Source organism: Scaptodrosophila lebanonensis, unplaced genomic scaffold (assembly GCF_003285725.1).
Source record: "Scaptodrosophila lebanonensis strain 11010-0011.00,11010-0021.00 unplaced genomic scaffold, SlebRS2 tig00000118-arrow-arrow-pilon, whole genome shotgun sequence".
Taxonomy (NCBI): domain Eukaryota; kingdom Metazoa; phylum Arthropoda; class Insecta; order Diptera; family Drosophilidae; genus Scaptodrosophila; species Scaptodrosophila lebanonensis.
In genome coordinates, this window is record NW_022060578.1 from 381610 (window position 1) to 407533 (window position 25924).

Sequence of the window (25924 nt, forward strand, 5' to 3'; positions counted from 1 at the left end):
CGAAGCCAACTGATACTTCGTCATAATATTCAATCCTCCAGTAAGCAACGGCGGCATAGGCTTCTTCGCTGCCGTCAAAAAAAACATGCAGTTGTATTATGCAATTATTTTCCAAAAACTTCGAGTGATAACATCTTGAGTTTACTGCGTTAATCATTGTATACCAATTATTCCATACATTTTTTTGATAACATAATGTGCGATAAATCCAAATGGGTCAAAAATAGACATAATAATAGACAGTACTTGTCTTTTTGTGGGATATGATTTCATGTTGACGACTGATTCGGGTATTTTATTAAATTTAAAAACAAAGCAAAATATATAATCTTTTGGATTCCAGTGTAAGCCCAAAATCTTTTCAGTGATTGGCTTGGATTAAGGCCTGTTAGGTTTGCTAGCTGTGGTATATTTTTGATATTTAACAAATGCATTAATTGTTCTGAGTTTGAAACGAAACCACGAAGCTCGAAGTCAGCATTTTCGTGAATTTCAATAACCTTTTTTACAACGGAATAAGCTTCATGTATATTACTAAAGCTATCAACATAGTCATCAACATAATGGCGTTCTATTTTGGCTTGCACGGCTCTACTGTTTTTATCTAAAGAGGTTTTGGCCTTTGTGTTTTTAACATACTGCGCTGAACAAGGCGAACTGGCTGATCCAAAAATCATTACTTGCATAACGTATGTGCTAGGCTTGTTGACATTACTATCTCTCCACATAAATCTTTGCGAATCCTGGTCCTTTTTTCGAATGGCGACCTGATGAAACATCTCTTTGATGTCTCCACATATGCCAATGCTTCCTTCGCGAAATTTTATTAAAATTGTTGGTAACGGTACGGGTTGGTAAACGTCTGGTCCTTTCATTCTCTCCAGTACAACCCCCCAAACTGCAGCATCAAGTTTGCTCTTCTTCTTCCTCTTTTTGCTTCTGCTAGAGGCGCATATACCTCAGTGTCGGAAGTTTACCTGGGTACAGGGTATTTCACTGTCGGGCTTGCTCGACTGTAGCGTTCTCTCTTGTTATATATGCGGTGCGTTCCAAAGTAAACAGGACACCCCCTGGTTGCGCTATCTATATGTCGACTGGTGCGTTAGAATCTGCTATCTTTATCGATTGTCCAGTGAGAATTTATTGACATTTCATCGATTGGAAGTGTGTTTGTGCTATCGGTGCGAAAATGAGCTTCGAACAAAGATGTTTTAAAATTGGTAAAACTTTTACCGAAATGTTTCAATTGATGGAACAAGTTTATGGCGATGATTGCCTATCCCGTAGCAGAGTGCACGAGTGGTTTCAACGTTTTCAAAGTGGTCGTGATGGAAATGGAATTGAACATCGCCAAAACATCGATTTATTGCATTTTGACCGAACATTTGGGCTTACGAAAGGTGTGTGCACGGTTTGTTCCGCACAAGTTGACTGACGACCAAAAATTGCTCTCACCGATCGACGCTTGTGACCGATTCTTTGACCAAAAATCACATTTTAACCATTAACCACTCGCCGTATTCACCTGATATGGCACCGTGCGACTTCTACCTTTTCGGAAAAATGCATTTGCCCAAGAAAGGAAAGCGTTATGCGTTATGTGTTCATATAACAATTGCACATTTTTTTTCCCAATACATCATTAATTTGGTCGCTCAAAATAATAGTAGCGCTTCAGTTGTTGTTCTCTTATTTGTCCCAACTAATCCAAATAATACGGTTATTTTTAATATTATTAAAATTTATATAAGTATTTTGTAGCATAGCTTTTGTTTGCAATAACTGCAGCACATCGCTTCGGCATGGAGTCCACAAGATTCCGACATCTTTGAGGAGGAATGGAACTCCAAACATGTCTAACTGGTGTTTGGTTGACGCTTGGAAACTTCCTTCCTTCTTGACATCGCACCATAAATACTCAACCGGGTTGAGATCTAGAGACTGTGGCATATGGTTTTTTTTTTGGAGGGGAACTGCGAACTCGATCTGCTGTTGCAGAGAGGTATGTGGGACGAGTTAGTTACATATTGAGTTAGTTACCGGCATGCCCCACTCCATGGTCCTTGAGTTGAAGTCGCCAGCAATTATTAAACTACCACCTAGAGTCCGCGCCTGGTCTTCGATGGCGTCTAGTTTTTTCTGGAATTCTTCCAAGTTGTCACTTTGAGTCTAGTAGCAGCTAATTATTGAGAATCCCCATCCTCGTGCCCATACGAATCCGTCTCCAATCCGAACAATTTGTTAGATAGAACTTTTGAAAACGAGGCCTTGTAAGTAATGCTGTCTTGCTCAGATGCATGTTTGCTTGAAGAATTTTTATCATGTCTGAACTTTTACTGCTGCACATTTGCCAGAGGCAGGAATGTGGTCTACCATTTGAAGTCCCGCTTCTTTCCATAGGCAGCACTTCGGTTAATTTGTGCACTCTTTTATCTTATGGCCAGTCTGTCCACATCGGATACAGATACCGTTGCCTTTTCTATCCGATCCTTTGCAATCCATTTGCCCATGACCCACTCCAAAGCATCTATATCAGCGTTTAATGTTTACGCGATGTCTCATCCTCCCTCTGGAGAAGTACTGTGGCAGCCTCGCTACCTAGAGTTACCTATGCTTGTACCATTTTTCGGCTATTGGGTGCAGTGACCACAACTCTAAGCTGGTCTACTGGTTGTGGGGGGATTCGTCTAACGGCATCTTCTACTTCCTTGGCGGTTGTGAGTACGTCTAAGTCTCGTTTCTCGACTGTGGCTGTTGGCTTGAGACTGGCGACTTCCGCTGTCTGCTGTAGTGTTTCTTTGATTATTTCGCAGAAATCAGCGCTAACTTTTTCACCTGCACCTGCTTTAGTTTTACTGACCGCTCGGATTTTGATGTCCGCATCAGTCGTGTTAATATATTCGCGTAGCTATGGCCTTCCCTGGTTTGATGAGTATGGCTTCGTTCTTGGGGCCCTTGGCCTTGGTTTGTCTGGGAGTTTTATCGTTAACTCTTAAATCCCGTCCATCATTTTTGCGAGTACGCGTCCTTTTAGGCTTAACGACTTGCCAAATTTCAGGTCCTTTTTCTCGCATTTTCTTTCCACTCGGAGTATTCCCGTTCACTGGTCTTGTTAATGGTCTCTTATGACTCGGCTCTGCGGGTGTCGCTGCTGTATTGGTCTCTCTGGCTAGGCTATCAAGGTGACTTCTTTTTTCATGAAGTTGTATGATGCTTCCACCCAGTTTCGTCAACATGATCGAGGTTTTTTCTCCAATTCCCCAACTCCTTGCTTGACGTCCTTTCTTACGTTCTTCTGTACTTTTATAACAGTTCTCATTTTGCGAAGAACTTTTCGACACTCTTGCAGCGCGGATTCCTCCTCATTTCGCATCTCTTTGATAAATTCCTGACGTGGTGATAGCTGTGATATTGCCTTTTGGTGGGTGGTCACAGTGGTGTGGTCAACTCCATTGGTACTTTTTTCTTGCACCTGCGTGCTTATCTTGCTGGGTGTGAGTCCTGAAGAAGGTGGAGCTGACTCCGGCAAAATGGACAAAGTGAGGATACGTCTGTCCAAGTTTGTGAAGATGGCGGGACTATAATACCAGCCTCGCCTGGAACCCAATACGAGAGCGTCCAAGGAATCTGAAATCTGAATAATTTTGCAGTTAATCTGGCCGACGAGTATACCGTGGCTAGAGCAAAAGTGAAAAGTAGGATTTTTCTAGCACGCGCTTCCTACATTGTCATCAATAAACATTGTCATTAATTGTGTCAAGATCCTAAAAATCACTATTAGTGAATTCTCTCGAAAATCTATTGTCCAGGAACTTTCAATGACTGGTGGATGTGCTTAGTGGCTCTAACTGGACTATGATCGACAGATGAGCTGCCCCAGGTTGGTATTTTTTCTGGGGCTTAGAGCTTCAAATCCTATACAATCAAGGCAAAGGAAGTTTTGGAATTTTCACTTTTATGTGCCTTCTGATGTAAATTCACTCTTCACGATATCCGTCCTCCCTTGGTTTTCCGTAATAGTTAAAGTCCGGGTGCTGCATTCCTCCTCAAATCCGCAAAAAGGCAATAAGAAGCGCCTGTCTGCGGCAAGACGAGTTGGGGACTGTGCTGGTGGCGGTGGAGGCCATACTTAACTCGCGGCCGATCATCGCAAGCAAGCTGACTTACTTGCAATTCTGGCCGCTGATCTGCGGCATCAAGCAGCGGTTTTGGGCCGATTGGTCCAAAGACTACCTGCTAAGCCTGCTGCAGCGCCAGAAGTTGGCAGTAGGTCAGCCCGATCTCGAGGTCGGCACGATGGTTCTCATCCACGAGGACAACCTGCCACCGTAGCAGTGGATGCTGGGAGTCGTCGAGGGTACGACTCGAGGAGCGGATGGAAGAGTGCGCGTGGTGACCATTCGATCTAAGACGGGTCAGTACACTCGATCAATCGTTTGGCCCCATTGCCAAAAATATAACTTGAAGCCCACATTGGCAAAAGGCAAGGTGGCATGAACGCAGGGACCTGAATTGGAACCCTGCTTCTTCAAAGCCAAATATTTAATCAAATCCGGCCAATATGGTACCACCCTCTTGGAGAGGGAAGAGAATTAGAGATATTTTCCATAGCCATGAATTTTGGATTGTGCACGCTTTTTTGCCTTGTTGGACACTGTGGGACTGTTGCCCCATTGCCGGTCCAACCTCGGAGTAGAGAAATTTAATTTCTTTAGAAAGCTGGTGGCCCTTAAACCAGATTTTGACTTCTGTGGATTCCTTCCTGTTTCTTTTAAGGATTCCTATTGGTATTTTCGACGACAGGAGATCACTAAATTGCACATTTGATACATACATAAATTTCTACCTTGTTCGTGACGTATTTTAGGCACAAGCCCGTGCTGTACCAGGACCTAAAGCGACGCCAGTTCGTAAGTACTTGGTGGAATTGATTTTGCATCTGCCATATCCCATTTTTACCAACTCGTCGAATCCTTAATTGCAGTTTCGTTAATTCAAACTGGTTAATGGCCTTTCTCGATCTGATACATTTACTATGTATCACCTTTGGCTCAACCACATACTGCGCAGATGCTCACACACATACACTTATAGATAAAATTCCGATGTAAATGTGGAAACATAATAATACCCAAGGTGGTATAGTCGATGAATAAATTTTTTTTTTTCAATATTCTTAATTGGCTTACATTTTGGTAATTATTGTTGTTAGGCCCGCTAGAGTTTTGCATTCCTTTCCTGTTATTGTTGAAACTTGGCACAGAGGTCACAAATAAAATATCGATACGGAGCAGATCAATGTGTCATAAATCTGTCATAGAAACGCTATGGCTTAGAGATACCTTAAGTATCAAAAACTTATTTATTTGTGGGTTTTTCATCATCTGGCAAATCCAAAAATATATAAGGAATTTATTTATTTATTATTATTTATTTATTTATTATAATATACTTATTCTTTTTGAAAAAATGTGTTTTCCGAAAACAAATTTAAATCATTCTCTACAACATCTCCAAAAACTACGTCGTAATTATGATCTAGCTGGCTTAAAGCTTCGCAAACATTTGATAACGGGACATTCGAATCTTCTATTTGTGCCAGTACTGTAGCTCGGGTTCGCGTATGTAAATAGGATGGCAATTCCCCGCTGGATGCACGGGAGTTGGATGTTGAGGAGACTGGTGCTTCATTCTCAACCAGCAGCTGACCATCCCTAACTAGGTAATTTGGATCCGATCTATTGTAATTAGAATAAAGTTCTCGCAAAGTTGTACGAGTTAGATTGAACTCGCGCATTCCAAATCTTTTGTTTTCGCTATCGGCTGCATCTCGGCGTGCTGCTTTCCGTTCATCATGTCTTTGCTGCTCTTCCGACGTACGCTGTATGCCCGGATCGGGGCGCGATGAGGATGACCAACTACTGGAGGCAGATTTGCGGGAACGTTTTATAATTTGTCGGCACTTGTTGGTTATACCTCCTACAATTTCAGATAATAGGGCAATTGCTCCAAGTAAATATCCGATTCCCATAAGCAGAAACATGCCTTCCGTGTCGGCTGTAGTCAACTGTCTCTCTTCCTGTATTATCTCGCGCAAAGCGCTTGATGAGCTTGCCTGCAGCAAACGGCCCGTCGCCGATCGCTGCATGGCCCAGCTGACCTCGTTACTGATCTTCGTCATAAGACCGCTCTGCTGTGCTAGTAAAATCATTGAGTCGATCTTACGCTTATATACAGCTTCACGTGGGAAGAGGTACCCAATTTGAAAAAGTGCAAAGCATTCTTCGCTGAGATGTAGCGCTGACCGTCGAGAAATGTTTCTAAAGTAGAACGATTCTATAGGCAATCCGAATTTTCCATCAGCTTAATTATCGGTATACTTACTCGTCCGAAAAGTTGGACTGAACCAAGTACTCAAGCTGTGCCTTCGATCCCAAAAAGGCATAGTTCCAGAAAAAGCTTTGCGTAACATTTCCAATTCCCTCCTCCAAAGTGCCGACAAACTCCATTTTTTTGAATAGCTTTGAAGTGGGTATGTGTGTAGAATTTTGGAACCAAGTTTCCCAACCACCATTATCTAAATTGGTTCCAGTATTTAGGTATTCGGGTCAGCAATGATGCCCATTACTTACCTAGCGTGCCAACTCGGAAGAACAAGCCTAGCAGATCAAGTACAGAATCAATGGTATCTGGAAATGCTGGCAGTGTAACAAACGCTATGATTGATCCTGTGTAGCACGCTGTGATTATAATTGTAAAGAGCCAATAAGCGCCAATTAGCAGACGTGTTGAGTTTTTTTGGGTATTACTCCAGGAATACCTGCCCGTGAATGTGAAGGCGTTTGTAAACATGCCAAAGACATACCAGCACGTGTTCTCAATCTCTCCCCAGTTGCCAAGTAGGTGGCGGAGAGTCAAACGATCCGTAAATACAATAGGGAAAATTCCGCCCAAATAAACACAAATTAGAGCAACCCAAACGGGCCACTGAAACGGTCCCATTATAGCGCGATATTTTGGGAGTGCCTTAGAAGCCAACGTTATAAATGCAGCGCAGTCGCGAGAATGTCCCACTGACATATCTGTATCACGCAGTCGCTCCTCGGTAATGTAAATGCCTGACATTCCAATATCAACCGTTCTGCGCAAAATTTGATTCTGAATATTGTCGGTAACACTACGCGAGTAGGCACCCATTGGTGTCTCAGTTATATCAACCGAGAAATTTAGCCGCTTTGATATAATATTTAGCAAACGAAATTCTAGACCATCCCAACGAAGTTGACCCATGCCGCTTGAGTCGAGGGTTCGTATACGAAACATAAAAGGGGGTTGGTTGGCAGCGGAGACTTGAAAGCGATGACCAGCAAATCCATCTACAAACTTTGGTGGGAAAAGATTAATGTGTGGTCGCGATAACGCACCCTTTATCCAGCTGGTCAAGACCACGGGCGTATTCGATCCGAGACCGTCGGTATAAAGTTTATGTGTGTACAATACATAAGGACGCTCCTAAAATATGTAAGAAAGAATGATTCAAACAATTTGTAGTAACTAGAGTCCTACTGAACTCACTCGTAGCGGATCAGAAATGAGTGACTCCCCAATAACCAACAGATTAACAATGTTCGACGACATTTCAGAGGACAAAAAATCACGAAGTTTCCACTGTGTAGATCGTGACACAAGCACCACTCGACTTTCTGTTTGGGGGCCCAAAATCGTTCGCGTCATCAATGGATCAGAGAGGAATAGAATATAACTCTTGCAGTGGACGTCAATGCGGCTGGTGAATTTTTTATTTTTAGCTTCATAGCGCGAATTGATTTCGCCATGATAAAACGTAACAGGAATAGTCTAAGAACAAGTTTACTTTTCTTGTTAATCTTGTTAATTACGTGTATTTCAATAAGCTTACCTTAAAAAGGTTTTCTAATATTAAGCTATCTGATTTTTCGACGAAACTATCATAGTATATTACGGGAGGACACTTCCTCAAGTACTCCTCAGCTATCTTGTTAACCAAAGCCACGAGGGAGTTTGTCTGGTCAAAGTTGTATGCATTTATATGGAATTTGCTGACCAATAACTCAGCCCGCGGTTTTGGATTTCCGTAAAATGTCGTATCAATGCGACGTTTATATCGACTTTCATTAAAAGCACCATGATGCTGCTTGATAATTGGTTGACTAAAGCATTTGTTAGTGAAGTTGTCCTTCACAATTCTGCTCTCGCCTAATTCATAATATCCATTTATGCCAGCACACTGGTTAATGAACAATATTTGCACCAATAGGAGCTTCCACATGTTTACGATGATGGCGCCGACTTTCGAATACACACATATTTTCATTTTGGGCCAACTTATATACTGCTGTGTTATTGGTGCTTTGCACGCTACGGGTCGTCACCTCTTCAAATTAAAAATATTGATAAGAAAGTCTATTGCGCTTTGCAGTTAGGTTGTTATTATAAACACCTGGCGCATTGAACGAGCCAATCAAATTATTAGGAAATTAAATTGAACAATTTGTTATTACGTTTTCGTGAAGTACAAAAGAAAAGGTCTAAAAAGGTTTCTTTTGCAGCTATATGAATATTTGTACGGTCCTTTCCGAAAAACTGTTATACAAGTATCGTACAAGTATACTAAGTAGTTGAAGTGGCAAACGTTGTTCTGCCATATAAATATTTCTAGTGAATATTTTGGTTGTTAAATAAAAACAATTGGAGAAGCTATAGTCGGGTGTCCCGACTTTGAAATGCTCTGTACATATGTGTAGAATAATTATAAATTAAAAAACAAGAAAATTTAAAGGTTTCAAAATTGTAATATTACAAAAAAAAATGTGGATCGATTATACCTCGATTGCACAGAGCAATGTAGTTTTCAGCTGATGGTACTTACAACAAGCAATTGTGTGTGAGTGTAAAGGACAATTTAAGGGACAATTTTGTGAGCAACAACAACAACAACAGCAGCGGCAGATCTTGGGCAAATAATACATTTATGGTTATAGCTTCCTTTCAAATTGGCCTATCTTGATGAGAGTTGGAATACTAATGATAACTGCGTTCAAAAGTCCAAGAATTACGAAAGTTATGAAAAATCTCTAATAGCGGAGTGGAAAAAAACTTGATCTGCCTAGGGCTCAGGGCTACCAAGTTTGTTAATTCTAGCCCTTGCACCTTCTGTGATCCTTCCGTTGATACAGACGAGTTAACGGACAGACTGGGCTAGATCAAATCGTCTTGTCATACTGATCAAGAATATACTTTTAGGGGTCTGCCACGCCTTCTGTGTGTTACATACATTCGCACATGGTATAACATATGACACGTACATTGAATCGTACATCAATATTATGTCTATGAGTGTTATGACTATAACTTTCTTCCATCCATTGGATGTATGATGATAAAACTTAACACGAGGATACATAAGCACTAACGGGATGTAAAAGCCGAATTTGATTTAAATTACGAAAGTTATGAAAAATCATTAATAGCGGGGTAGTAGTTAGTTAGACTGGAACAGTAGAGTTTTCTTATCGGGCGTGTTAACATGTTGTAAAAATGTTTAACAGCTATGTATTTGAAACCCAACAGTGCTTTATTTAAAGTTTGTATCCAAAAATATTTTGTATTTTTCCCACTTGAGGCACGGTTTTTCCGAATACGACTTTTGTTCTGTACTTATTCTTTACTTCATGCCAATCCCAGTAGGCCCAATACTGAAAGAATTTAATATTAATTTAGTACATACAAATTTATTACATACATGTTATAAATTGCTTTTTTACAATCAGCACAAAATACTTAATTCACTCGTTTTAGATTTTATTTTGTATTTTACAAAAATTGTATATTTAAACAAAGGTATTTTCACGTTCTAAACCATTTAAATACTTTCTCATATACACGTATATTTGTAGTCTCACCTATTAACTAACTATAAATCTATGCATGCACGTTAATCAAATTCCTCAATATGTATGAAGAACGGCAAAGTATTGGCAATCGTTTCGTTTCGTTTCGCTTCTTCATTTTCTCATCGAGTGACTTGTTTTAGGTAGGAGCCTAATCGATGTATTTTTTCGTTTAGTTGCGATTATAACTAGAGTATTCGTTGAAAAATAAAATGTTTCGAGTTACTGATTCAATTTAATTGTAAAATTATTATTTTTATTTTATTAGTGATTGTGCAAATGTTACATATTCAATCGTTGATCATGTGAAAACTATATGGTTTGATATATTTGTATAAGGCCTTAAAAAATATTGTTGAAAACACTACTAAATCTAGGGACTTTCTATTAACGCCACTACAAAGTCACATTTAGATCCACTAGCACTTTTTCATTGCATGATTACAAAATTATTTTCAAAAGAACTGTGCATATCGATAATTTAGAAACTAATGCAATTTGAAACAAAAGAGAATGTACAGTCGGGCAAGCCCGACAGTGAAATACCCTTCACCGCCACTATGTTATATGCGCGCATTACAGAAGCAAAAATAAGAAAAGCGAACCCGGGGCTGCAGTTTGTGCGTACTAGAATGTTGCGGCGGAAGGAAGGAAATCAACAAATTAGTAAAATAAACTCGAGTTGCCTAGGGAAATGGAGAATCTACAGACTCAGATTGGTTAGTATAAGCTTAGGCGTTTCCGAAATCCAGGCGTGCACCCAGACAGACTGACGGACGGGCAGATGGACATGTCTAGACAGACAAATCGATCTATATGGTGATTACGAATATATGTATACACTATGTGTATAGTAAATTTTATGCGGTGCTTCTTTGACATACATCGCACAAACCTAATACTTATACTCGTAAAAATTTCACTGAGTAAGGGATCTGACGTTCGTTTCTACATTTTATTCGGTTGAGTATAAAAACACGATGGGTGTTATCATTTTCAAATAAAATATTTTATGTATCTAACTAAATGCGTATACCGTGTTTTTATAAGTATTATGTATTTATATACATCACATTCAAAGGATCAGAAGATAGACTTGAGCGAGATGTATATGCATGTATACAGGAAGTAATAACTACATAACTACGTTGCTGCACAAATTACTCGAGCTTTCAGCTCCTGAATGGTAGAAAAATATAGATATCTCAATGTAAAATAAATATATGTGAAAAGTGTAAAGGCACCCACAACAGTTATGTGAGAACCAAAGGAAATTCGGCCGTAAGCTGATATCTTTAAAAATTCAGATGCATATAATCTAATTATTTATCACAAATTAATTTTAAATTTCTCTTAACCCTAATACTAAGTGACGTGCTGAGCGTTTGTCATAAGGGCAGATTGTAAGTGGATAATTACCCGGTACTTGCTCTCAGACAAGAACAGCTTTAGGAAATACCTACATTATGCTTATTATTATTATGAAATTTTGATGTTCCTATGCGCGACTGCAGCATGGTTTAATGCATGTAGTGTATTGGTGTATTATGAAATTTTCTAATATGTGCAATTTGCTGCGTTTAGGAATGTACAAGTATACAAGTATGTATGTGTATGGGAATAAATAATTCTCACATTATCTATAAGAATTAACTAAAATATGTATATGTATGTGTATGTGAATAAACGAGTGAATACCGCATTTTGGGCTTTCAATGACGACAATTACACATTTGGAAAGGGCGTTAAATGGTTTCGATTATCGTGATTTGCATTACATTTAGCAATAAGTAGCTCAGGCTCGTATTCGGAACATTTACGCCGCCGATTCTTCAACTTCTGCGGTGTCAATGCGCGAAGAACGAATACCCGTCTTTCCAGTCCAGGGGTAGATATCAGGACACGGCTGACATGTTTTCATATACCGCACACCAGATTTGTGCCAAAGGTTACAGACTTTTGGATTATTACACCGTCTGGGCCGATCCTAGATAATAATAAATTGTTTTTTGTTACAACAAGATTGACGGCATTTTTGTATTTGTCCTTTGCGTACCGAATAATCGCATTGAAATGGTTGGAAGGAGTTAATGCGGGATATCGGCGTTGGATCGCGCACCCATTGTAAAGCCTGCCAATTAGTAATAATCCAAACGTCTGGCATGGCGTTTATGGCATCAAGGAACTTGATGAAACCTTCTTTATGATGTGGTTGGGTAAACCAGGCTGCGTGATAAAATAGGCCAAATGGTGCTCTGTGGAGGAAGCGGTCAAAATTAAATAACTCGTCGTGCTACGTGCTCTGTCGTAAGGTGGCTCACCTATTAGTCGTATAATGGCGTTCGAAATTCTTCATTATCATCTTTGTCACATCCTCTGCATCACTAGGATTCGAGCATGCGTCCCCCATTGAACATCGTCCGCCCTTTAAGTCGACCCACATAACCATCGGTACTTGCCAAACCCCGGGATAGCTACGAGTGGGACACGGTGGTATCATGCAGTCGTGAAAGATCTTATAGTCCAGGGTGTATGGCCATGATGGCGGACGGTTTTCATATACTGGCATCGAGGAATCGTAGGTAAAGTTGGAATCGTACAACATTTTGTACATTTTATTCCCCCCTACGGAGAGGAAAGGTGCTCGCATTCCCCTCACATCCGAAAGCTTTACGCCACCATACGCCGCGAGAATCTCCCGCTGGCCTGCTACTTCGCGTGTCCATTTCTTTTGGGAAAATTGCTCGCCAAAACTATGACTGCAAGTCGAAGAAAACTTGGTTTCAGCGCACACTTTAACAAGCAACATTTTATACAAAATTGAAATAAACGAAAACGGAAACAAAGTGCCGATACACCTTTTCGATATTTTGTTGTGCAATGGTAGCTTTTTAGGGTGTTATATGATAAACTAGCAGATATTGCCCGTCTTAACCCGGCTCAATATAATGTTTCCAATTGTATAGTATTTATTTTGTGTGTGCATAACCTACCCATATGTTTTCACCTTATAAGTTACCAGTAGGAAGGCATTTAAGGTATTTAAATGAACATTTTCTGTTCTTGACAAAAAATTTTTCAGTAGTCCGTTACATTTTTGTTCTTGCCAAACTATTTCGTTCAACGAACATGACCACTATAACTAATATTTTTTAAAGCTCGTTTTCCCCCCGTTGGAGCTAGAATTTTCCAAAAGCCTTTCTTAGTGTGCTCCTACACTATGATGGATACTATGAAAAGATACTTGAGTCCAAATTTCATCTTTTACCGTTTGGGCTGTGCGTTGATCACCAATTAGTCAGGACAAACTGTTTTATATATAGAGATAACGCAACGTTTTAAGATAGACGATTTGCAAAAAAGGGGGAATAATTATAAGGGTATATCCTAATTCTAAATTCACATTTGAGTCTTTTCGTGCCATATTGAGTCAATACGGTCACGCACAAACTCGGAATATGAAACACGGCACTCGTGTCAGTGCCGTGCAGCGATGAGCCACGATCAAAAAGCACTGACAATTCTCATCTCAATTTGCTAGAGTAAAACTTTCGATAGTTGAAGCCACCGATATCATCAAAATATCGAAGTTCGAATGCAATAAGCAGAATATTTAAATAATAAAATCTAATTATTTATTGAGATCAATAAGAACAAATCATATACATACATACATCTGCCCGCAATGCGAAGCAGAATATGCGTAGCTCCGTTATTCGGTTTCTGCTTTACTATCGCTTACGCAGTCGTTGCTTAGCGACGGTAACTGTAAACTTTTGGCGTTTTGCCTTTGCAATTAACATTAAATGGTCAAAACGAAAGAAGATGTGCGAGCCAACAACTTAAAGTTGTTGTTGTTGTTTTGTATGTACATGCTACATACATATACAGGCATACATGCATATGCATGTACATATGTATGTATGCATGGGCACACATAGACACGAACTGTTGCTTGTTGTATGTATGTGTGAGTGTGTGTATGTGATGTCCCCAACTATTTGATATTTGATATATGGCAAGTAAAAAACATATCGTTGAATGCCAATTTGTTGATATAATGTTGATTACATTACCCAAATTTGAAATCGATCGGACAAAATTTATAACACAAACTATTCATTTGAAAAAGTGAATAAATAATAAAACCCCAATAATAAAATTAAATGCGATATATCGAAAATATCGATACTTGTGTTGATATATCGTAATACATGTCGAATACAAATACATCGAAAAACATCGTTTGAGAGTTATTGATTATAATACTGTATTCGATTGTTCACTGTACACATATGTACATACATACATACAAATGTATTTGTATGTGTACGGTAACTGTAAACTTTTGGCATTTTTCGTATGCAATTAACAGCCGTAAATTATCAAAACGAAAGAAGTTTTGCGAGCCAATAACTTGTTGTTGTTGTTTTAAAAATTTTGATTTGAAAACATAGAACACTATTTATTACAATTAAACAACAGTGTTCGATGGCCCACTGCATACATACAAACCTATATATGTATATAAGAATGTATGTACATACGTACATACATACTTATTGATGTACATATGTACATACTATACATACAGACGTATGTACATATGTATGTACGTATGTAATACATATGGTGCTGGTGTAATTCATAATGCGAAATTCTTTTTAAGGGGAGCAATGTCCCCCCTGCCCAACCTGCGTACGCCCTTGTAGTCCGTTGTCCTAAAATCCCTTATGCCAAATGTACTAAACAAAGAAAAATAACAAAAATGTTTATGTTATAATGTTAATAATTTTTAATTAATTAACATTTCTTGCCCTGTCAGTGCAAGACGAATGTACTTTTATACATATGTATGTATGTATGTACATACATACACATACATTTGTACAAATGAACATTCACACATTAGTGTCTCACATTTTGCTTTGGCTACTTCAACCGTTTGCACTACACGAACAGCTGCTTGTGTGTATGTATGTGTGTGTGTATGTATACTTAGTTGTCCCCAACTGTTTGATATTTTGTATTGTTTGTTCTGCCTGCATTTGTAAAATGCATATTTTAAAAATCGTTAAATGTAAAGTTGTAATTTTAGTTACGTAGATTATATTACCCAAATTTGAAATCGATCGGACAAAATTTATAACACAAACTTTTCATTTGAAAAAATGAATAAATATTAAAACCCCAATAATTCAAACTCCAACACAAATTTCGAAAAACCGAGTATGCAGTTTTGTTTGTATTCTTTTATAGATTATAAAAACCAAATTTAAAGTTGATCGATTCAGAAATGCAGAATTTTCAAACAAATTTTGGAGCTACTTTTCCCCCCTTTGTAGCTCGAATTTTCCAAAATCCCTTCTTAGTGCGCATCTACACCATGATAGGATACTTGAGCCCAAATTTCAGTTTCCTAGCTTTTACCGTTTGGGCTGTGGGGTGTTGATTGTGTTTCAATTTTTCCACGGAAAACCCCCTCTTTTTCATGCCCCAGGAAAAATGGTGAAAAACAAAGTATACAGTTTTTCTTGTATTCTTTTTGAGAGTATACAAACTAAGTTTGAAGTTAATTGGATGAAAATTGTAGATTTTTCATACAAACGTTGGAGCCCGTTTTCCCCCCTTTGGCGTTCGAATTTTCCAAAACCGCTTCTTAGTGCTCACCTACACCACTGAAGACAACATGTGTCCAATTTTCAGCCTCCTAGCTCTAACCGTTTGGGCTGTGCGTTGATTGCACATAGCTTTGCGTTTACCGAATTTTCCACCGGAAAATCATTATTATTCAGGCCGCAGGAAAAATATTGAAAATCCAAGTATACAGTTTTTTTTGTATTTTTTGTGAGAGTATACAAACTAAGTTTGAAGTTAATCGGATAAAAATTTTAGATTTTTCATACAAACGTTGGAGCTCGTTTTCCCCCCTTTGGCGTTCGAATTTTCCGAAACCCCTTCTTAGTGCTCACTTTCACTATAAGAGGGATCTTGTGTCCAAATTTCAGCTTTCTAGCTCTTACCGTTTGGGCTGTGCGTTGATTGCCAATCAGTCAGTCAGTCAGTCAGTCAGTCAGTCAGGACAAACTGTTTTATATATATAGATATAATTGTGTCATAACAAACTAATTAAAAAAAAAAGAATTACAAGGACTAATAGAGCAAAAACGTTTTAAAACAATTAGTAAATCTCAACTTCCCACGGTGAGGTAAAGAAGGTAATCGAAACAATAAAGAAACGACTCAAAAATAATTAACTTGCTTAATGAAAGTGTAATAGGTAGTCCTTCGGCAATCAAAAACTATGGAACTTCAAGGGGGGCATTTTATAAAGTCCGAACCTTTTAACACTGGAAAAAGCTCTTGTTCCACAAAATGCGCCGATCATTGTTTCCGTTTTCATTTTTACATTTTGTACATATGTACATATTACATACGAGTATGTATATATATATACACGTGTACACAATGTATGTTTTTCATTTCGATGCAAAATGTTTTTATGTGGATATCTGAATGGCTTGAATTGGATATTTGTGAAAATTCCCGATTGTGAACATAAGTACTGGAAATGTGGAAGTGCATTCAGTATTAATTAAAGCAAAGAGTTTGTTAAGTGGGTTCGTGTTGTGGCTTTTGGATGTGTATCAACATTTTCCGGATTGTTGAACCGTTGGTGTACGTGTATATAAGCTGTCTCTGTGGCGCCGTTGTAGATTACTTACGAAACTGTGTGGGAGGCCATTTCGTGTCCGTCGGCATACAGATTTTGCACCTGACTGTAATCAGTCCATTCATGGGATACGTAAAATGTGGCTGTAATTGGGCAGCCGTTGGGGTTTACACGACCTTTTTCGAATAAATCCGTGTACAATTGCTTGTTCAAGTCATTTACAGAATCATCGAAGGTCAAAAGGACAATTTGTGGTACATTTTCCGCTGGAAGCTCGCCTAGCATTTATAATGATAATGTAGATGGCGGAGTCGGCGAAACAAAGAAAAAACAGAGCATATGATATGAATAAAAATGCATGTTAAAGGTATAGGCAGAGAGATAGAATAATGTAATTTCCATATGTAGTAGTGGATGCCGTCTTTCTCCATATTGATTGTGAAAACGCGAGCGTTAAACGCAACTTACGAGACAGTGTGGGAGGCTATTTCATGGCCATCCGAATATAGATCCTGCACCAAGTTATATTCAGTCCACTCGTGCGATAGATATAAAGTGGCACGCCAAGGACAACCATTGGGGTTCTTGCGTGTCTTGTTATCGAATAGCTCCTTGTAAAGTTCAATATTAATCGTATTGACGGCATCATCAAAGGTAATCAATACAATTTGTGGCGTACTTGTTACATTTAAACCTCCTAAGTTTTATTGGGTAGTGTATTGGTTATAAAGATTTGAAGATACTTTGCGCTGGCCAATTGATAGTGTGCATTTATTGTGACTTTTACTTACCAGGTATATCCTTGCCACCGCAATAGCAGTCCGGCAGTAAGCACACATCTTTGCGACATTTGGCAGCTGTCTTATCGGGGGTTGGCTGGGGATAGAGAGGTTCCGGACGTAATGGTGGATATCTGTATATATCGACAAATTCTTGAGCCTTCGAAACAATTGTACCAGACGGCTTGAGTGTGGGTCGTGTACGGCTGTGGATAATATTTTCGGTACCGGATCGATCTATTAACTTGGTTACTCTTTATTACTCACGGTGGATGTGTGCCTCTGTTGGCAGTGGGCACAATATCGCGCTCCTGGTTCGCATATAAGGCACTGCCCCGGTTTCTATTGTTGTTTCTAAATTTGTTTGTGGAAAAATGTGTTTACTTGCGATTAATTTAGTCTTAAATGTGTGTATTTTAATCGTATTCACTTTGTTGTGTCGAATTTGGGATAAATACTCGATTGTTTGTACAAAAATTATAATATTATTTTTACCAAATAACTACTTTGTGCCAAAACGATGCTAACAAATCTATTATGAAAACGGAAAGTTAATGGATAAGCGGTACATATTTTCATTCTTAATTCGTAACCCCAAATATACATATGTATGTACATACTTGCATAAAATAAAATTAATTAATAATACCATATAAGCTATGCATGATTAGTCCAAAACCAATTTATTCAATGTACAGTGAATATGCCCTTTTGTTATTTATAAAAGTCAAATCAAAAGCCAATTGTATTAAACAGCTAAGAAGTATTTGGGAAATTGTATACTTATGTGTCAGTGTTGCAGGGGGTTGGGAGTCTATTTTAATCATGTTTAGGAAGAGAATGATAGTAATATCATTATAGTTCGCTGTAAGGAAATATTATTATGGTTCTATATGGGTCTTCCTCGTAATAGACGCGATCAATTATTATACGTTATACATTGATATTCATATTGTTTTCTTCCAGATTTTGTTCACGTACGAGTGTGACTAGGCAGAGGCTTTAAGCCAATTGCACAGGCTAACTGAAGACTTTTGTTATATATAGTAGATAGGTGCAAACAGAGTTCCTCTCTTAATACCTACCAATTTTTGAGCTCAGTAAAATGTGCATTTCATGAATGATATTTTGCACGAACTAGAGTGTTAACTGTATAGTATAGTACGTATTAAATGTACATATACGAGTAGTACGAGTATGTACACATATGATGAGCTATTAATGAGAGATTATCCGCATTTAATTCATAATCTTCGATCGTGCATACAAAGCAATATAAAGTGCGCTTCGCGTAACAATGCATTTTCTTTACTTTGAAATTTTTAGATATGACAAAGTTTGGATATTTCAAGGCAAATAAAATTGAATGGTTTCATACAAAATAAAAGTTTAATATTAAAATCAAAAATACTTATATGTGTGTGTACGAGTATATTGGCAAACCAAAAATAATTTCTATTCAAAGTTAAACTCGCCACCATCTACATAGTAAACGGGTGAATACAGTATTTCACATATGTATGTGTACGTACACCGTAAGGATATGTGGCACCTTGTTGCAACATTTTACAGAGCACCTAAAATTAGTATGTATAGTATAGTATAGCATGTTTGCACAAGGAAAATAAAAAAATAAACTTAACACAAGGACTAGTATGGTACTATGTGTACTAAGTGAGCATTACTGTGGATAGAAGTTTTATTTTGCACTCGAACTTGTTGCTTTACTTAAGCAAGTACGAGTACTTATATGCCGTACAGTACATACTGGGAAACCAACAGATCTAAAAGGGTGAGTGTGAATTATGAAAAACGAAAGCTTAACATCAATTATAATGGTTGGTTGATTTGGTTTGTTTTCATTTTATTGTTTAGGAGGCTGTGTTGGAAATAAAATTACGGTGAAATATATAGAAAGAAAAATAGTGGTGATGCAGTGGTAACAGCAGCAGAAGAGCGTTTAAAACAACTAGGTATTTATACCTCGAGGGGATTTCGTTGCATTTGGTGCTGGGCGTACTGTCGGAGCACTTGCCCGAGATGGAGGCGGCGGCGATGATGACACCCGCTTTGTCGTGGTCTTGGTGCTGGTTGTTGCTATTGTATGGGCTGAGGCCATTTTGGAATTTATTAGGATTGCCCATCAGCGTTTGGGACTGATAATTAGAAATATGGGCGGAGCTAGGGCCATTGGATTGTTGGGCAACAGCGGCAATCGACGTTTTGATGGCATTGTTTACTCTTGAAGCTCGCGTGGGTAACAAAGTGTACGCAGTAGGTGTGGCGCTGATACTGCTAGTTGAGTTGGCAGAGATTCTAGCGGTACTACCTTGGGGTGAGAACTTTGTGGGGATTGTGGTACTGGATATTGTATTTGTATTGGGATTTATAATTGGTAAACTTAAAGTGGAGGAGTAAGCGAAAGGTTTGGATATGTTGGATACGTGTTTAATAGGTACATTAGACACGCTAGTTGTGGCACTTATTGATGCTTGCGTGGTTGTATGTGGCTTCGTAACTTTACTCTTTTTATGAGGGTCGAACAGCTGCTTGATCTCTTCAACAGCGGCTTTAATTTCCGGAACGGAAAAATTATTAACAAATTGCGGCGAATCACTTTCGTCACTGCTGCTATCGCCGGATAAGAACTGTTGTAGCTGCTCAAGCACATTAGCGGTTTGAAACTTCTGTGATCGGCCGTTGCCCTTGGTTAGGTATCCTGCATTCTGTAAGCTCTCGGCTAGGGTTCGCTCTACTGTTTGCTGCCGGTATTTATTTGAATAAAGGTACTTAATTGGCGGGCGTTCTGTGCTGGCTACCACAGGTTCAGTGAAAGTAGATTCTTCAAAAATCACTCCTTTCACAGCAGGGCCCTCTTCTACACTGTTGTGTTGCTTTGTGTCAAACGTTTGAGGAGCTATTAGGGCTTCGGAGTGCGGCTTATCAGGAACTGTGGCTTCATTTTCAATTGGTTTACGATTTATAGACTTTGGCACAACTATCGTTGCAGGCACTGAAGTGCCAAAGGTATTGGACGAATTTGTAATTTTTGATGCTGATTTATATGCCAAGGACCCCTGAGTTAGAGCCTTCTTTTGATTTTGTGCAGCCGATACACGAACACGCTTTCGTCTAGGATATAAGCTCGGTGGGGCACCAGTTGACACATACCGATTTGGTAGTTTGAATTTTGGTGCAAAAGTAGTTGGCTCCTCAAAACCATCTAGTAGGTTGTTTAGGGTGGCTGCAGTGTATCGTGAGCGGCCTCGGGATTGAAAAGGTGTCTGAGATATGATCATGGGCAACGTGGCTACCACAGTAGACATTATTTGTGGCGTCTCCGTTGTGCTGGTAGTCGTGGGGATTGTAGATGTCGTTCGAAACATATTTGGCGAGGTAACGGGGCGCTGTGGACTAAATGTACTGAGGATGGCATCGCTAACGCTAAAGTTTCGCGGATTACTCGTCGACATTGTAGCTAAAAGGGATTGGCTTGTGTTTTTCGTTGGAATGGCAACTGGGAAATAGTTTTTAAAGGGCTTAGCAGTAGTCTGAAGAAGTAGTGGAACCGCTGGTCCACCCAACATTCGCGATTTGGCTGTAGTGCGAGGAATGTTATGTGACTGGCGTTCCTCTTGCAGCAAATTTTCAAGACTCTTATAAGGCGAAACGAAATGTATTCCTGGATTGGCGGTCACACGGCTCAGATTGTCCTTGAAAAGAGTTGCGCGTGCAGTAAAGCTTTGTATGGGATCCACGTGTTCCTTGGCTTCAGGGAACGAAGATTTAGTCGTACTTGTACGTATTTGGTTTTGCTGATCATTTGTTTTTTTTAATAGCTGTTGTATCGTTGGACGACCATTGCGCCAAATGCGCAAGGGGGGCGCAAATGTTGTTGGCAAAATGTCCAAAAACCCCTCATTGTCTATGTAAGCAGAACCTAGGTGTGGTTTTGTGGTTTTTGTACTGGCGCCAGTTGTTCCTCGAAACTCTGTTGTCTTCGTTATCAAAGACTCTGTGCTAGCGCTAACCTCCAACGTATTTTCCCAATCCTTTGTACCCGGCTCAGCACGTAAGCTAAAGCCATGTGCTCCACTTTGTAAGCTATATTGGTAGGCTTTCTTGGGTCGAGTGGTACTGGAGCTATACAATAGCTCAACAGGAGGTAGAGCCAGAGTCGTAGTGCTTGGCGGTGCCTTAAAGCTTTGCGGTTCTAGTTCCGATAGGACAAAGCTTTGTATGCGCTTACGTTGCTGGTCTTCTTCATTTGAAGTGGGCCCGTTTTCCTTTTCATCGATATTGTGCCGATAGTGATTTTGTGGATCTAATGATGAGCTAAGTGCTTTCGTTTTCTCTGCAGGTGCGTGAATTAAATTCGCATGCGGACTTGTAGCATATGCGGCAGCATTAATGAAGTCTAAGAACTTGGGCGCAGTGCTTGTCTCAAATGAGCGACTATTAGGCTTTTCGGCCTCCGTTTGCACAGATACCTTTTTACTTTCATCATAAATGGTTTCTGTAGACTCCTCCTGACTATTTACTGACCTGTCCCCGTCGCCTACCAAAGATCTCTGTGTCGTTACGTTCACTGTAGGAGGTTGGTTTTGTACTTTTGCGTAGCTGGTAGTTGTGCTTTGAGCTACAACACTGACAAGGGAATTGACCAACATTTGGAGTTTTGGTTTTAGGAAGGGATTCGTGTTATATGTATGGGATAAGGCGGGAGTGGTTCTGATAATCGTAGTGGCTTGAGTGCTGGCTGTTTGCGGAGTAGTTGGTGTTGTGGTCTTTATTGTTGTTGTTGTTGTTGTTTTGAATTTGTTTTTTGTTTTAATTGCATGCGTACTTGAGCTGTTGAAGAAATACATACGTATTTTTATGTAATTAACAATAATGTTAGTATTAGTAACTATTCCATTGATTGTGTTTTTCTTGTACGGTTTTCAGCGACCTATGTCTCGCGTCTTTAAATATGTATTATTCGAGTTTATTGATATCAGTTTTTGGTAGGCCATTTAATAGAACATGCTCATGCATACTTCATGGTTTTCCGATTTCTCAAATACGGTTCAGATAACATTCATGCAATGTAATGAGCACAGCATTTAATATTACATACGAAGATCATTTACGACAAACTATATATATATATATATATATATATATATATACCTGAAGCCTACAATTTGTCAAAAGAAATTCGCAATTGTATTTCCTATCTAACGAAGTTAAATCAAATGCAGAACTACTCTCAACCTATGCTTGTATAGTGTATGTAGTGTGGAAGCCGAATTGGTAATTGTTTTCATGATGTAAGCGAATACTATATAGTGTTAGAATCGTGTGCGTCCGGTTGGTGTATACCCTGCTCTATGGTACAATAACAAATTTTGTAACAGTTACTTTATACACCGATCGTTCCTATGGCAGCAATGTATAATTTGTTTCACCCTTCGGGTACAGGGTATAACAATTATCACAATTAAGAATCTTACAACTAGACATTTAAAGCCAATTAAAGAGAAAATAGAATATGAAAGGGATGCAGTATACGAGTATATAGCCGAGTATGTTCGACTATGGGATGCCCTGTACCCAACTGAGGCAGTATTCATAATAAAATTTAAAAATATAAGCTACACTTCATAGTGAGCTAAGATAGCTTTTAAGCGGTGAAAACATGCATTAACTTTGAAATGTATGTATATCAGAGATGAATCAAAATATTGGCAGAATTAGAAAGAGCACTAGTCTACAATATTGGAATATTGGTTTGGATCAAGAAATGTACTCTCATTATACACCCCTATTTAGTATTGTTTTGTATTGTATCTGAATATAACACTTAATTTTTTTTTTTGGTTATAACCGAGGTGTCTCCATTATTTATAAATGAATCAGAATCTAATAAAATCAGCTTTGGCTTGATTCCAAATGTTATAAGTTTAAGCAGAATCTCTAATTGTTCCATTTTTTAAAACTCAAACTCTCTAGAATATGGTCTTTTTTGAATACTCTTTTGGTTACCGTATTCAGTACATCAATCCTAAATCTTTGGAAAATAAGTCTACTGAAGCCATTCACATCTATTAATAAAAATATAACTTCATTCGGATAACTGACTTTATATTTATGTATTAAAGTAAAATTATCTCCTCATAAAGTAGGTTCAGGGCATAAATTGAAATTATGTATTGAAACTTTTTGTGAAGGGTTAAGGCTCTAGATCCATTGGCAGATTTGTAAGTTTTAACTAATTTTCTAAAAAGAAGTGAATTCTGCTGAGCCAACGATTTATAATAACACAAATATGTGATTCTCTGAACCTGCAACTTAAACTTGCATTTACAGAATCAATATGCATACATAATATGGAATAATACTACTTTTATGTACTATTTTCCGCAGTGGGAATGTGTACTCTAGGATTGCTCTGCACTTTTATCGAATATCTGTCACATCGATTGGAATATTCAAAGCAGTTAGCAGAATGTTAAAGCGTACTTACTTAAAAAAAAGATAAGATCTGATTTGTTCAGCAGCAAGAGTATTTTTGTCAACAATCGAGTAGTTTGTTTTTTTTAAAAAGTTATTTTTTTGTATTTTTTTAATTCAAATAAAAATGCAGGTTAAAGTTGCAACTTCAAGGGAATCTTGGTTTTGTGGAACGGAAATGGAACTAGAGCTCATTGAAATGCCTTTGTTGGCTTGATTTTGTGATTATGTTGGATTTATACGAATCTTAACGCTTTAGTAATACCTTGGGGGCTTTGTTGTAGTGGTCGTTGTTGGCGGTTGTCTTCCTGTTTTTGTTGTTGTAATAGTCCTTGCTGTACTGTTGACGGTCAGTGTAGTAGGTTTAGCACTCTCTGCGCGTACTCGCGTGGCCAGTTTAGTTGGACTTAAGGTTATAGCAGAGGAAGGATTCGTTAGGTTCCTCTTGTTTAAGCTGATGTTACCCGAATCCGTGACTGCCAATACGGGCGAGGGACTGGTAAGAGCCTTGCGTTCTCCCTCATAGTAGTTTTCTGCCAAGCTGTCGGCATATTCTGCTGAGCTGGTGTAGCTGTAGTCGGCTTCATCCAAATTTCCAACGGTACTTTGTGTTGTCAGTGTATTATAGTAGTCGCGTATATCGTGTGCTGACATTGAACGTGGCGTGGAGGAGCGCGCGTCATACGAATCAAGCGTTTGAATGGTGACTTGTTCTGGTCTGATAGATAAATTGTTGCGTTGGGTGTATTGGGTGGATTTCAAGAGGTAGGGCCGCTTCTAGGTATTTGTGCTTTTCAACAGATTTAAAACGCTTCTAGAAACGGCCCTTTCTATCCGTACATATGTATATATATTTTAGTGGTATTCTCTGTGTGATTGCGCAAATTTTGATGTATGTGGGTACAAGTGTTTAATTTTGTTGTGTCTCGCTCATGGCCTGCTTACTAACAAACGCTAAAACGCTGTTCTTCTACAGAGACCTGGTATAAAATACTATTGGACACTGGCCAAGACGGTCACATAAATAAGTGGGTTAGATTTTGTTGGGGACAGGTTAGCTGAGGAAGCTTTGATCGATGATATTTGACAAATTGCTTACAAATTATAATTAGCTAGATCGTAACGTAATCGTCGGGCTACTTACCTCTGAGGCGTGCGTGTTGGCTGATCATAGGCATTATCTTGTTCGATCTGACCATGAGGAAAGGTATACGGATAAAGCGTTATATGTATTTACCATATGCTTAGCTCACCTGTGCTATTAGATCCTCATCATAGTCCGTATTGTAGCCCAAAGCTGGCCGACCGCTATAGGTAGGGTTCTCCGGCTTATAAGCATCGTGGTGAGTCTGCGGCTGTCGGTTTAGATGTGATGGTGCCGGCGTTGTTATGAGTTCCAATGGACGGTATGTAGATTGACGAATGGCTGTCTGATATGGCTGTTGTGACTGGGTTTGCTGTTGCTGCTGTTGTTGCTGCTGCTGCTGCTGTTGTTGCTGCTGTTGTTGTTGTTGTTGCTGTTGCTGCTGCTGATACTCAATGTCCCTATACAAATCGAGATCGTCGTCATAGACAGAGTAATATGATGTATCATAAGAACTTGATGCGGCGTGTGTCTGTTGTGCTTGTTGAAAAGGTGTTGGCTGCTGTAGCTGCGTCTGTTGTGATTGTTGGTAGCCACCCCCATTATTTAATGTTGATGCATTGTAATAGTTACGACTTGAAGCTAACTGTTCGCTTATAACCTTGGCGGGACGTTGTGGAATTGGTGGGGGTGATGCTTTTGACGTGGGCTGTACAAAGATGTTAGCAGGCGTTGGCGCCAATGATGATGACGGTGAAGGTGGCTCATTTCTGTACACGTTGTTGTTGGGTGGGTTAATAAATTTGCAAATATGCACAATATGGATACACATATACGAGTATAGAATATAATATATTTTCGTCCGCGAGCATTTGTACATTACAAGTTTATGATAAAGGTCGTTTATATACAAATGGGGAGGGGAGAAATGCAAAACGAGAAAAATAAAGTTATATAAATTAAT

The 25924-nt window shown here is 39.0% G+C and overlaps 2 protein-coding genes and 1 long non-coding RNA gene across 3 annotated transcripts in view; 1 reads left to right on the forward strand and 2 right to left on the reverse strand.

Moving 5' to 3' along the window:
* Positions 1-4831: 4831 nt before the first annotated feature.
* LOC115628596 lies at positions 4832-5171 on the forward strand. The gene is made up of 2 exons (XR_003995814.1): positions 4832-4910; positions 4985-5171. It is a non-coding gene; the product is annotated as an uncharacterized LOC115628596 (long non-coding RNA).
* Positions 5172-5547: 376 nt separating this feature from the next.
* On the reverse strand, positions 5548-8308 carry LOC115628601 (ionotropic receptor 21a). Its single transcript, XM_030524784.1, has 6 exons — positions 7919-8308; positions 7576-7857; positions 6633-7512; positions 6385-6577; positions 5606-6320; positions 5548-5553 (listed from the first exon to the last, which is right to left on the reverse strand). The coding sequence occupies exons 1-6, from the start codon at positions 8306-8308 to the stop codon at positions 5548-5550; spliced, it is 2466 nt and encodes an 821-aa protein (XP_030380644.1).
* A 2491-nt stretch (positions 8309-10799) lies between these two features.
* The window catches only part of LOC115628602, a 48576-nt gene continuing 33451 nt past the window's right edge, over positions 10800-25924 (reverse strand). The window contains exons 5-14 of the mRNA XM_030524786.1: positions 25130-25730; positions 25021-25067; positions 24142-24594; positions 19365-22112; positions 17649-17735; positions 17394-17587; positions 16655-16880; positions 12251-12688; positions 11986-12184; positions 10800-11916 (exon numbers count right to left, since the gene is read on the reverse strand). Of these exons, the coding sequence (XP_030380646.1) occupies positions 11746-11916; positions 11986-12184; positions 12251-12688; positions 16655-16880; positions 17394-17587; positions 17649-17735; positions 19365-22112; positions 24142-24594; positions 25021-25067; positions 25130-25730 (5164 nt within the window). The 3' untranslated portion in view covers positions 10800-11745. The remainder of the gene's footprint in view (positions 11917-11985; positions 12185-12250; positions 12689-16654; positions 16881-17393; positions 17588-17648; positions 17736-19364; positions 22113-24141; positions 24595-25020; positions 25068-25129; positions 25731-25924) is intronic.

Bases quoted from the DNA above. Each gene is read 5' to 3' on its own strand.
- LOC115628601 (XM_030524784.1), bottom strand. From the start codon at position 8,308: ATGTGGAAGCTCCTATTGGTGCAAATATTGTTCATTAACCAGTGTGCT. The intron at 7,513-7,575 runs GTGAGTTCAGTA...TACATATTTTAG, and splicing joins TCATTTCTGATCCGCTACGA to GAGCGTCCTTATGTATTGTA. The intron at 6,578-6,632 runs GTAAGTAATGGG...GAACCAATTTAG, and splicing joins CTTCCGAGTTGGCACGCTAG to ATAATGGTGGTTGGGAAACT.